Source organism: Neolamprologus brichardi, chromosome 7, assembly GCF_056152115.1.
Source record: "Neolamprologus brichardi isolate AB-2024 chromosome 7, ASM5615211v1, whole genome shotgun sequence".
In the NCBI taxonomy this organism is placed as follows: Eukaryota; Metazoa; Chordata; class Actinopteri; order Cichliformes; family Cichlidae; genus Neolamprologus; species Neolamprologus brichardi.
Genome location: NC_142110.1, coordinates 57,543,398 through 57,556,920, shown reverse-complemented (window position 1 = coordinate 57,556,920; position 13,523 = coordinate 57,543,398). Strand labels below are relative to the sequence as shown.

At 43.6% G+C, this 13,523-nt stretch overlaps 1 protein-coding gene across 1 annotated transcript in view; it reads left to right on the top strand.

The window, feature by feature from the left end:
* LOC148102245 (voltage-dependent N-type calcium channel subunit alpha-1B-like) overlaps positions 1–13,523 on the top strand; it is a 224,611-nt gene that overhangs the window by 131,938 nt on the left and 79,150 nt on the right. Inside the window, exon 27 of the mRNA XM_087842717.1 lies at positions 12,369–12,519. Coding sequence (XP_087698843.1) covers positions 12,369–12,519 — 151 coding nt within the window. The remainder of the gene's footprint in view (positions 1–12,368; positions 12,520–13,523) is intronic.

Here is a 13,523-nt window from a genome sequence, read left to right as displayed (position 1 = left end):
CTTAAATAATCAGGCCCCATCTTATCTTAATGACCTTGTAGTACCATATCACCCTATTAGAGCACTTCGCTCCCGCTCTGCAGGCCTACTTGTTGTTCCTAGAGTATTTAAAAGTAGAATGGGAGGGAGAGCCTTCAGTTTTCAGGCCCCTCTTCTGTGGAACCAGCTTCCAGTTTGGATTCGGGAGACAGACACTATCTCTACTTTTAAGATTAGGCTTAAAACTTTCCTTTTTGCTAAAGCATATAGTTAGGGCTGGACCAGGTGACCCTGAATCCTCCCTTAGTTATGCTGCAATAGATGTAGGCTGCCGGGGGATTCCCATGATGCATTGAGTTTTTCCTTTCCAGTCACCTTTCTCACTCACTATGTGTTAATAGACCTCTCTGTATTGAATCATATCTGTTATTAATCTCTGTCTCTCTTCCACAGCATGTCTTTTATCCTGTCTTCCTTCTCTCACCCCAACCGGTCGCAGCAGATGGCCGCCCCTCCCTGAGCCTGGTTCTGCTGGAGGTTTCTTCCTGTTAAAAGGGAGTTTTTCCTTCCCACTGTCGCCAAAGTGCTTGCTCATAGGGGGTCATATGATTGTTGGGCTTTTCTCTGTATCTATGAAGCGCCTTGAGGCGACATTTGTTGTGATTTGGCGCTATATAAATAAAATTGAATTGAATTGAATTGAATTCATTCATTCATCCATCCATCCATTCTTTCTTTGCTGATAGTGGAAACTATCGTCGCATTTCATTTCCACCCTCTGCAAAATGACGTCATTTCAAAAAAGAAAAAGAAGAACTTTAAATCGGATTACCTCACTGAATCCTTTTTGGGCAGGAACTTACTTTCCTAATTGTCCCAGATAAGTGACTTTCTCCCAAGCCCATTGTAATGTTGGAGAAACTCACATCTAACGATTTTCTCGACATGTTATATAGCGCTTTTAATTCCCATCGTGCAGCTCTGCTTGGTGCCATGGTAAAACCTTCCCCATACATCAGAAACAAAAAACAAAACCAAAAAACTAAGAATCTGATAGTTTCACTCATTTTAACTCTAGCTGCAGGATTCTGGTCACCCCTGCAATCATATTCCCCAAAATAATACTAATTTACTCTTCTATGTATCACTTCTCAACCCACTCAATGAACCAGACAGGATGATGGTAACAGTATTGCCTACTTAACTTGACTTACGTGATTTTAATGAGCTTCATTAGAAGTGTGTGTGTGTTAGTAGGGTTAATACATTTTCTATTTCTGTGTGTCTTTTTATATACCTTCCCCCTTTTTTCTGAAACAAAACTCTGTTCACTCCAAATTTTGTTTCAGAAAGATCTAAATGAAAAACTCTGTCATAGTCAGGCACAGCTAAACCCCAAATGCTTGCAGGTTACCATCTGCAACCACGCTGCTTGTTGTTAACCCCTTCTACAAATACCCTCTTTTGATGTGTTACACTTCATGTATAATTTTGTGCTACCTCTAGTACATATCATGTGCATGTGTGGTGTTGCCTTTCCGTTTTCTCTAACAGTACACTTGCATACCTCAGTGCTTGTCTTCCTCCCCCTTTTGTGGTGGTCTGGACACTTTGTCAATCCTCCACTTCAAGGCAGTCGTTTGTCTCCCCAGATTCCTTAACCCAATTTGATTCCCCACACTAAAACAGCATTCCTCTGTCCTCACCTGCTCCTTTCACTCGGTTCTCTTCTCCCACTTTGCAGTCCAGTGGCAGTCAGTTCTCTTCAGCTTTGTCCCATGTATGCTCCCACTGTCTCTTTCATTGCCATCTTGCTCCAAACACGGCAAATGTTAAACTCCAACAATCTTCTCAAAAGTCCTTCACACACAGTGAAGTTGCAGCTTGCTGGAAACGCATCTCCATTCATCCAATCAAGATGATGGATCTTCTCTTTCTGATGCCATTTGGCCATAGTGCTGCTGGACCTCTCTGCTCAGGACTCTGGTATTGTCTCTTGGACTGCTGTCCACTGTTGATGTTCATGCTTGTGCTTCTGGAACTGCACTCTGTGTCTTCAAGGAGAGCTAAGCTTCCTTGGAGCTTGCTTGTTCAGGATGAGGACGGGAAGCTGCAAAACAATTCAGCCAAAAATTCTGGCTGGGTGTTTCTATTTTTTTTGTTGTTGTTGTTGTTTCTAATGATTTTAACCTATAATTTTCTTCCGACTGCTGCCCGTGGAGAATTGATCCAGGTCTGTTCCCCACCTGTAATCGACAGACTGAGAGACTTCCATTATTCACTGTGACTGCATATGTTTTCATCACTCCTAAAGCAACACATCTCCGCTTATTTTGTTTTGAACTCTACTGACTTTAAACCCCAAAAATGAAATTTTTATTTGTTCTGAACCGCAAACACAAAAAATCTTCTTGATGTTGTTATTAATTCTTTTCATCCACAACACTACAAACTATGTTTTTTTTGTGTGTCCAACAGGGGAAGAAGGCGACCTGTAGTATCACTTCCCCCAGTTGGAGACAATTTCCCACTCACACTTCCACACTTTATATTTTCTTTTCATCATTTTCTTTCTCTTTTTACCCCATTGTTTTACACCCACACATTAACCTGTTAACTCACTCCTCCAAGCTCATTCTCCTTTCTCCCCAACAGCTCTCATGCAGTCCACAATGAAATTCTCCATTCATCCTCGAGTACTTGATCACCTTTAAATGTCACTGTTAATTTTATCAATTTATTTATCATTACCTTAACACTAATCCACTGTTTAGTTTCATCCATCCATTCGCTTCCGCTTATCCTTTTCAGGGTCGCGGGGAGCGCTGGAGCCTATCCCAGCTGTCATAGGGCGAGAAGCGGGGTACACCCTGGACAGGTCGCCAGTCTGTCGCAGGGCCAACACACAGGAACAGACAACCATTCACACTCACATTCACTCGCACATTCACACCTAGTGGCAATTTGGATTATCCAAATAACCTATCCCCACAAGCTGCATTCTTTGGACGGTGGGAGGAAGCCGGAGTACCCGGAGAGAACCCACGCAAACACGGTGCTAACCACCTTGCCACCGTGCTGCCTAGTTGTCTTTATTTATTTTAGTTCACTTTCTCCTATTTGATCACTTTGATTTCTTGACTATTATTATTTCACAGAAAATCAACTAATGTACTTTTTCTCCCTTTTTGTCATCAAGGAATTCACACACACACTCACAGGCTGGTCACTCGCCCCCACCTTTCTCTCTCTCTCTCTCTCACACACACACACCTTTTACTTCTCCTTTGTTCCACCTGTGAACCCGCCCCTCGAGGCTGGCTCACACACACCTCATGCTTCTCGCAGTCCCATTCAAACTTTCTGCGTTCCTCTGCTGATTCAGGACAATGCCCTGATCAGCACACTGAGCGGATGCCGTCCACTCACACTTCACAAAACTAGGACAATTAGGCTCACAATCTTCAGATCGCGCCACATTTGCCTCACGAATTATTCAAACTGCGCCACGGACTTGATTCTCTTCCCCAGAAAAAAATAAAACCAAATTCAACCCCCCAATTGATTTTACAGTTTGCAACAATTCGTGACACGGCCTCCTGCCGCAATTTCTACACACCACAAACACACACTTTTAGACACAAATTCTTTTTGTTACTTTAATTGACTCCCGTACTTTGGACAAGACACAGACTCTAACTGCGCTTTCACACACACTACACAGTCTACACACACTGCAATCAGTGGGCTGAGCCAAGCAGTCGCACTCTCACTAACGAAGCAACTTGCCCCCACTCTCATGCAGGTTATCAACCGCGACTAGGATCCAACACCTAGCTTTAGTTATTTAAGGCGTCCCCGGTGCCTAGGTAACCACCCTGGATCTCCTGCCCTCACAGGTCCTACCCCCGTGTCCGAGAATAGGTGGAGCAACCAAGCCCGGAACACATGCGGCCCTCAGCCGGTGACGAGGCCTTAAACCCCGCTTTCTAACTAATAGTAACACACGTTTCCTGCTTTAAAGCATGGGGACGGGTCACAACACCGCCACTTTTTTTTAATAACTAAGACGGATCACACACCGCCGCGGATGAAACACCGATTCTACTAATCCGTAACAAACGTCTCCTGCTTTAATGCACTGAGATTTTCTTACAATGCACTAAACATCGACCTGAAGTTTTTAGCAAAAGTCTCTTGCTTTAGTCGTGCTGGGACGGACCCTAGCCACCTCTTTATTCTACTGAGTGAATTTACACTGCGATACGTTCAACTTAGCAAACAGATAATTTAGGCTTTAAACAATATGCACGGTTCGAAAATAAATGGGTTGTGCTTACCTTTTAATCATGTGAGCTACCTCTCTGTTCACCTCGTTTCACGATCTCAGCTCTGCCAATTTATCCTTCCTGGGCCTCAAGCGAATCCCCGGGTTTCACAGCACTAAAACTGTTGCGAAATCAGTTTCACCCCGATTCTTTTTATTCCTCGGGCATCCAGAGATGGCACCGGAACTCAGTAGTCATTTCACAAAACCTTTATTCATCTTTATTCATCTTCATTTAAGCATGCATCTTCTAGAAAGGGAGATGTGCAAGGCCGGTGTCCCTCTGCAGATCTTCACTGCTTTGTCTGTGAAACACAGTTTTGTAGAAGTGATCCCATCATAAAACCCCCATGGTGTGCTGCAAACTCTGTGTCTGTGTGTATGCACGAGCATGTGAGTGCCTGTGTGTGCGTGTACCCGTATGTCTATGTTAGTGCACGTGAGTGAGTGTGCGAGTGTTTAAGCACTGTGTAGGGTAAGACACTTTACCCTACCGCCTACTGGTGTTGGCCAGAGGGGCCGATGGCGCGATATGGCAGCCTCGCTTCTGTCAGTCTGCCCCAGGGCAGCTGTGGCTACAACCGTAGCTTGCCTCCACCAGTGTGTGAATGTGAGAGTGAATGAATAGTGGCATTGTAAAGTGCTTTGGGTGCCTTGAAAAGCACTATATAAATCCAATCCATTGTGTGTGTGTTTCTGCGTACGTGACTTCCTGCCGGTCATAAAAGTAATCTCCTAAGCTACACCAAATTCCTCTACACAACAGAGAAAACAGAGTTAACATATTACAAACACTGAGACCCCCACCCAGGTCTCCCCTGGGGAATTTCCACTCAACATTAACTTCTCTTTGCCTTACTTTCACAGTTCAAAGTGGGGGAGGGCCTCCTAGAAATCTACTCCTAAATTCATGACACACTCAGGCCTTTATTGCATCCAGGGCAGTGTCAGTGTCGCTACAATAATTCTACATCCTACCTAACACATTTTTAAACCCTCAAATAAGCTACGCATATCTTCACTTACCACACAAGAATCAGATCTTTCAGATAGGATGTATCTGCAATAAAACCTCCCCCAGCACAGGGTGGCTGGAGAGGGGGTCAGAGACAAAGGAATGGCTTTGATCCTACTGCTTGAACTAAACCTTTACAAATTTAAGAACCACAATGACACATTCAACAATTTGACTTAACAGTTATCATCCGACTACACTTCTCCAGTCCAAACGACATTCCAATGTTATAGCTGTATATCTTAGTGGTGTGGATCAGTGAATCAATGTCTTGTTCGCTCTTGCCATACAGCTTGATGTCATCCATGTACAAGAGGTGGATGATATCAAGCTTCATTCTGTAGTCAGTATCCGTAGCCAGCCTCGTTAATGATCTCCCTGAGGGGATTCAGGCCCATGCATAACAGCAGTGGGGTAGATATGGCACTTGATGGCAACTTGTGCTATCAGCTTGAAGTTGGCCTCTATTGTTTTTTGCCATACCCCCATGAGTCCCTGATGAAGGCTCTTCAGGTCCTGTTGATCTTGTACAGTTATAGGCATTCCAGGATCCAGGTGTGGGATATTGAATCATAGGCCTTCTTGTAGTCAATCCAGGTGCACAGGTTGGTCAGCCTAGTCTTGCAGTCTTGGACGACTGCTCTGTCTGCCAATAGCTGGTGTTTTGCTCCTCTGATATTCTTGCTATGATGTCTGACAGGCGCTTCCATGTGGTACTGTTATTCAAGATTCAAGATTTTTATTTGCCATTTGCACACAGGACCAACAGTCCATACACATTGGAATTCTTGTGCATAGCTCTCCAGGTCAAATTATTTTTTACAAAGTAAAAACAAAGCAACTAAAAAAGAGAATAGAAATAAAGCAAAGAATGGAGCAATCATTGTATTTACTATATACAAAACACACTGTACAGAGAGGGTGGTAATGCACTTCTTAGGAACATATAATATTGCACATTTTCACAAATCTGTTTCACAGATCTGTTTCAGTGAATATATTGCACATTAATCAGTGATTTATCCCATTGTATATTGAAATGAGGTGAGGTAGTGCTGTGTTATTTTAAGTGTTCAGTGTTTTTTTTATGTTATGCCATCAGTCTGACTGTTGTATGTTGAGTGTTATGTTGAATATTCAGTGTTTGTGTTTTGCCATCAGTCTGACAGTTGCGGGGAAGAAGCTGTTGAAAAAGCTTGTTCTGTGTGTGATGATGCTCTCAGCTCTGTTGTGTCTAAGGAAGTATATACACTTTTTGTGTCTGAGCAGAGGGTGAACTAGATGGTGTGGGTCCCTGGTAATTCTCTCTGCTCTTTTTCAGCAGCGTTGTGTGTACAGAGAGTCCATGGAAGGAAGTTTTGTTCCTATGATCCTCTCCGCAGACTTTATGACTCTTTACTGTTATAGGACTTTTCCCTTCTGGGGGTCCTTGGGGATCAGGACTGTCTGGCCTTCGGTTAGCCATTCTGGTTGTCTCTCATCAACTAGCAGCTGGTTCATTTGTACTGCCAGATGCTCGTGGAGTGCAGTCAGCTTCTTCAGCCAGTAGGCGTGAACCATGTCAGGCCCTGGTGCTGTCCAACTCTTCATACTGGAGACCCTTTCTTGGATATCTGCCACTGTGATGGTTACTGAACCCTGTTCAGGGAGGTCTCTGTGGTCTGCTCTTTGATCCACTATCCGCTAAATATTGCTGTTATGGATGGCGTCCTTCTCCCATATGTTCTTCCAGTATTGCTCGGTTTCCAGCCTTGGTGGTGCTGCTCTTATATTATTCCCTTGCCACTGAGAGTACACCTTGGTTGGTTCTGTGGAGAAAAGCTGGTTTATTCGCCTGCCTTCAATCTATTTGGTGTACCTCTTCAAGCGGCTGGCCAAGGCTGTGAGTCGTTTCTTGGCAGTTTCCAAGGCCTCAGGTATGGACAGCTTGCTGTACTTCTTAGGCACCTTCTTCATTGCACATTTCTGCAGCTCTGATAGTTGGCTAACCTCCCTCCCTGCTATCTTGATCTTGGTCTCTAGTCTCCTTCTCCATGGTCTGTACTGCTTCTTGTAGCTGTTCAGCTTGTAGCCAAGCATCTAACTGATCACCGTTGCCGTGGTGTAGATCACTTGGTTAGCCTTGGTAATAGTTGAGGTAGGTAAGGTTGAGGTAGGCTGTATTCACAACATCTAGTAGATCTAGGTTACTTCACGTAGGGTACTTCACGTAGTCTTGATAACCGGCTACGGAGGATCCAGGTTTCAAACTTCACCATGATTCTAGTCGTGTCCAAATTCATGGGCTGCATCCTCCTGAGGACCCGGCCTTCGCGGTCTACGTGGGCCGGGTCCTCAGTAGGTTGGGTAGGCTGGAAGTAAACGACTGTGAAATTGGACGGTCTAGCCTTCTGATTAGCGTCACCGCTGTCTCGGTGGAGTTTAATAAACTCGGCCTTCTGCTCCTTGCTATCTAAAATATAACAGGGCACTGGCGTAAATTCTCGACCGTCTCACACTTCTGTTTAATCAGTTTTCTGTTTGACGTTTATTCAGCTATGTGAAAACCACCCAGGGCATTAATAAAGTTTTATCTAATCTAATCTAATAACTTTAATCTCAGCCAAACCGATTTACTCACGAACAAATGAAACACTGAAAAAAGGCTAAAAATAACATTTTTAGATTATCTAAGTGACTTATATATTTAACCTGAGTAGCGAAAGTCCGCGGTGATCTGAAAATGATGTGCCGGGAGTGGTGCCGCTCTCAGCGGCTCCAGTGACCCTCGAGCTCCCGGCTACTTATCGAGCTGGTGGGTAACAGACGTCTCCGAAAACGTCGGAGCACTTTTGCAAATATGCGATGTCTTGATAAACCAAGCAGATATTTGAAGTTTACACAGCTACATTCTCGCCTAAAAAATATGCTAAAACTGTATTTTGTGACCCAGAAAGAGTAATAAGAGTAATATTAAAAACTTAGTAGCGGCCGCCATTGTTGAAAACTGGAATTGGCTTGGCCACGCTATGAATTCTGGGATATGGTGGGCCACGAAGGACACACCTGACCCATTCTTCAAATTCGGGGAAAAGGAGGACACATTTGTCGGCTGCATTCGGAGAAGTCTACGAATTTGGACAGCCTTCGTCGCGTCGCTGTGACGTAATCGGTCTACAAATGCGTCCTCAGGAGGATGCAGCCCATAAATTTGGACACAACCTCTATCTCTCAGGTCAGTTCCTCTCGTACTCAACAATCCTTCTTCCATCGCACTTGGGGCTTGCTACCGTGATATATATATATATACATATATATATATATATATATATATATATAAAAATAAGAGCCTTCATCAGGAACTCAATGGGGATGTGGCGTACAACACTAGAGGCCAACTCCAAGCCCATAGCACAAGTCACCATCAAGTGCGGGATCTACCAAGGAGATGCTCTGCCCCCACTGCTGTTCTGCATAGGCCTGAACCCCCTCAGTGAGATCATTAACAAGACTGGCTACGGATACCGACTACGGAACGGAGCAGTTGTCAGCCACCTCCTGTACATGGATGACATCAAGCTGTATGCCAAGAGTGAACGAGACATCGATTCACTGATCCACACCACCAGGATATACAGCAATGACATTGGAATGTCGTTCGGGCTGGAGAAGTGTAGTCGGATGGTAACAAAGAGAGGGAAGGTAGTCAAAACTGAGGGGATTGAACTACCAGAAGGCAACATTGCAGACATAGAGGACAGTTACAAGTACCTGGGGATCCCGCAGGCGAATGGGAACCATGAAGAGGCCGCTAGGAAAGCTGCAACCATCAAGTACCTGCAGAGGGTCAGGCAAGTCCTGAGGAGTCAGTTGAACGGTAAGAACAAGATCCGGGCCATCAACACGTACGCCCTGCCCGTGATCAGGTACCCTGCTGGGGTAATAGGCTGGCCAAAGGAGGAGATAGAAGCCACTGACATAAAGACAAGAAAGCTCCTTACCATGCATGGAGGGTTTCACCCCAAGTCCAGCACCCTGAGGCTGTACGCTAAGCGGAAGGAAGGGGGTCGGGGACTGGTGAGTGTCAGCACCACAGTCCAGGATGAGACAACGAACATCCAAGAATACATCACGAAGATGGCCCCAACTGACAGCGTGCTCAGTGAATACCTCAGGCAGCAGAAACCCAAGAAAGAGGAGGGAGACGAGGAACCATCATGGAAGGACAGGCCCCTGCACGGTATGTACCACCGGCAGATAGAGGAGGTGGCTGATATCCAGAAATCCTACCAGTGGCTGGACAAAGCTGGACTGAAAGATAGCACAGAGGCACTAATCATGGCAGCACAAGAACAAGCTCTGAGTACAAGATCCATAGAGGCTGGGGTCTATCACACCAGGCAAGACCCCAGGTGCAGGTTGTGTAAAGATGCCCCAGAGACAATCCAGCACATAACAGCAGGGTGCAAGATGCTAGCAGGCAAGGCATACATGGAACGCCATAACCAAGTGGCCGGCATAGTGTACAGGAACATCTGTGCCGAGTATAACCTGGAAGTCCCGAGGTCAAAATGGGAAATGCCCCCAAGGGTGGTGGAGAATGACCGAGCTAAGATCCTGTGGGACTTCCAGATACAGACGGACAAAATGGTGGTGGCTAACCAACCGGACATAGTGGTAGTAGACAAACAGAAGAAGACGGCCGTAGTGATCAATGTAGCGGTTCCGAATGACAGCAATATCAGGAAGAAGGAACACGAGAAGCTGGAGAAATACCAAGGGCTCAGAGAAGAGCTCGAGAGGATGTGGAGGGTGAAGGTATCGGTGGTCCCCGTGGTAATCGGAGCACTAGGTGCGGTGACTCCCAAGCTAGGCGAGTGGCTCCAGCAGATCCCGGGAATAACATCGGAGATCTCAGTCCAGAAGAGCGCAGTCCTGGGAACAGCTAAGATACTGCGCAGGACCCTCAAGCTCCCAGGCCTCTGGTAGAGGACCCGAGCTTGAAGGATAAAACCGCCCGCAGGGGCGTGCTGGGTGTTTATATATATATATATATATATATATATATATATATATATATATATATACATACACAGTGGCTTGCAAAAGTATTCGGCCCCCTTGAACTTTTCCACATTTTGTCACATTACAGCCACAAACATGAATCAATTTTATTGGAATTCCACGTGAAAGACCAATACAAAGTGGTGTACACGTGAGAAGTGGAACAAAAAATTATACATGATTTGAAACATTTTTTCAAATAAATAACTGCAAAGTGGGGTGTGCGTAATTATTCAGCCCCGAGTCAATACTTTGTAGAACTACTTTTTGCTGCAATTACAGCTGCCAGTCTTTTAGGGTACGTCTTTACCAGCTTTGCACATCTAGAGACTGAAATCCTTGCCCATTCTTCTTTGCAAAACAGCTCCAGCTCAGTCAGATTAGATGGACAGCGTTTGTGAACAGCAGTTTTCAGATCTTGCCACAGATTCTCGATTGTATTTAGATCTGGACTTTGACTGGGCCATTCTAACACATGGATATGTTTTGTTTTAAACCATTCCATTGTTGCCCTGGCTTTATGATTTATGTGATTGTCCTGCTGGAAGGTGAACCTCCGCCCCAGTCTCAAGTCTTTTGCAGACTCCAAGAGGTTTTCTTCCAAGATTGCCCTGTATTTGGCTACATCCATCTTCCCATCAAATCTGACCAGCTTCCCTGTCCCTGCTGAAGAGAAGCACCCCCAGAGCATGATGCTGCCACCACCATATTTGACAGTGGGGATGGTGTGTTCAGAGTGATGTGCAGTGTTAGTTTTCCGCCACACATAGCGTTTTTCATTGTGGTCAAAAAGTTCCATTCTGGTCTCATCTGACCAGAGCACCTTCTTCCACATGTTTGCTGTGTCCCCCACATGGCTTGTGGCAAACTGCAAATGGGACTTCTTATGGTTTTCTGTTAACAATGGCTTTCTTCTTGCCACTCTTCCATAAAGACCAACTTTGTGCAGTGCACGACTAATAGTTGTCCTATGGACAGATTCCCCAACCTGAGCTGTAGATCTCTGCAGCTTGTCCAGAGTCACCATGGGCCTCTTGGCTGCATTTCTGATCAGCGCTCACCTTGTTGGGCCTGTGAGTTTAGGTGGACGGCCTTGTCTTGGTATGTTTACAGTTGTGCCATACTCCTTCCATTTCCGAATGATCGCTTGAACAGTGCTCCATGAGATGTTCAAGGCTTGGGAAATGATTTTGTAGCCAAAGCCTGCTTTAAATTTCTCAATAACTTTATCCCTGACCGGTCTGGTGTGTTCTTTGGTGTTGTTGCTCCCAATTTTCTCTTAGACAACCTCTGAGGCCGTCACAGAGCAGCTGTATTTGTACTGACATTAGATTACACATAGGTGCACTCTATTTAGTCATTAGCACTCATCAGGCAATGTCTATGGGCAACTGACTATACTCAGACCAAAGGGGGCTGAATAATTACGCACACCTCACTTTTCAGTTATTTATTTGTAAAAAATGTTTGGAATCATGTATGATTTTCGTTCCACTTCTCACGTGTACACCACTTTGTATTGGTCTTTAATGTGGAATTCCAATAAAATTGATTCATGTGGCTGTAATGTGACAAAATGTGGGAAAGTTCAAGGGGGCCGAATACTTTTGCAAGCCACTGTGTGTGTGTGTGTGTGTGTGCGTATGTATGTATGTATATATATATATATATATATATATATATATATATATATATATATATATATATATATATATATATATCGCTTTAATAAGAAACAGACTGTACTTTTTCTGCAAGACATATTAGCATCAGACTGATCTTCCTTCACTGAAAATAGTCAAAAATCAACCATGTTATTTTAAGTCAAGTCAAGTTAAAATTTGTTTCTCTATACCACATAAAACAGATTAGTGTACATCAAAGTGCTTCACAATAAATTTTAAGTTTGTTGAAGCTGAACTGGGGTGATGCACAATGTTGTCAATGTCTTCATTTAACCATTTCTGTTTCTCTTTTTCCTCTTCTCTCTCTATAATGTATCAGGAGTGCAACTGGAGAGGCTTGGCATGAGATCATGTTATCGTGCTTGAGTCACCGTACATGTGATGAGCGATCAGGGACCCACGGAAAAGAGTGTGGCAGCGATTTTGCCTATTTCTACTTTGTCTCTTTCATTTTTCTCTGCTCTTTCCTGGTCAGTACTGAAGCCTAAATGTCGCCATTGCAGCTGACACATTTGATTGTTTAACTATTGGCCAAAGAGTTTAACTACCTCTTACTTCTGCTTTTTTATAATATTTACGTCTAAATTGCTGATCACAAAACAGAGTAAATATAAAACTTACTGTAAAACCTCGCAGCTGCCCATCTTTAAGCCACCTAGTCAGAAATACGCATGTGCTAGTTAGTCACCACACATATATTTGGGACAGAGTAATGATCATTACTGGTCATTTTCTCAAATTTTTAATGAATGAATAAATCAACACTTGTTAATGAGTTTTTGTTAGTACAGGATTTGTGCTCCCTGAGAAGATACACATCCAGTATTCCAGCTGTTTAATTTTTTACATACATGCCAGATCCAGTATGTGTAATCGATACATGATACTTAAAAATGTGTGTTTTCAAGCCACTTAAAAATACAAAATACAGCATATATTTTTAAAGTAGCAACAGTTATATTGCTAAAATATAATATTGACCCTCCTAGGACCTGGCGTCCACATATATGGACATCACATTTAGGGTTATTTAGACCAACATATACTCAATTTTGCTCTACAAGGGCCTGATATCTACTTACGAGAACATTATACTGCTACTGTTATACTAAAATTTTAAACGAATATCCTCATATGTGGCTCTAATTTTTCTTAGAAAAAAAAAAATCTGGTAATTCTTTGTTTTTACATTAATCGGGTCCTAATCAGCCCAAATATCAAAGAGAAATTAAAAGTGCATGCTGTGGAAGAGTTCAGGTCTTAGGAGGTTAAGATGTATGTCCTCTGTGTTTTTGGCATTATAAACTTCATTATAAACTGCTGTTCCATTTGTAATAAAACATTAAGACAGCATAAAAACAATGAAAGTGAAAAGTCATAATCAAAATATAAGAAAAGGTTCTTAAAAAATGGAAACAAGAGTAAATCAGAATCCACAGAATGCATAGAGGTGGCTTAGAAGTTATTGAATTAA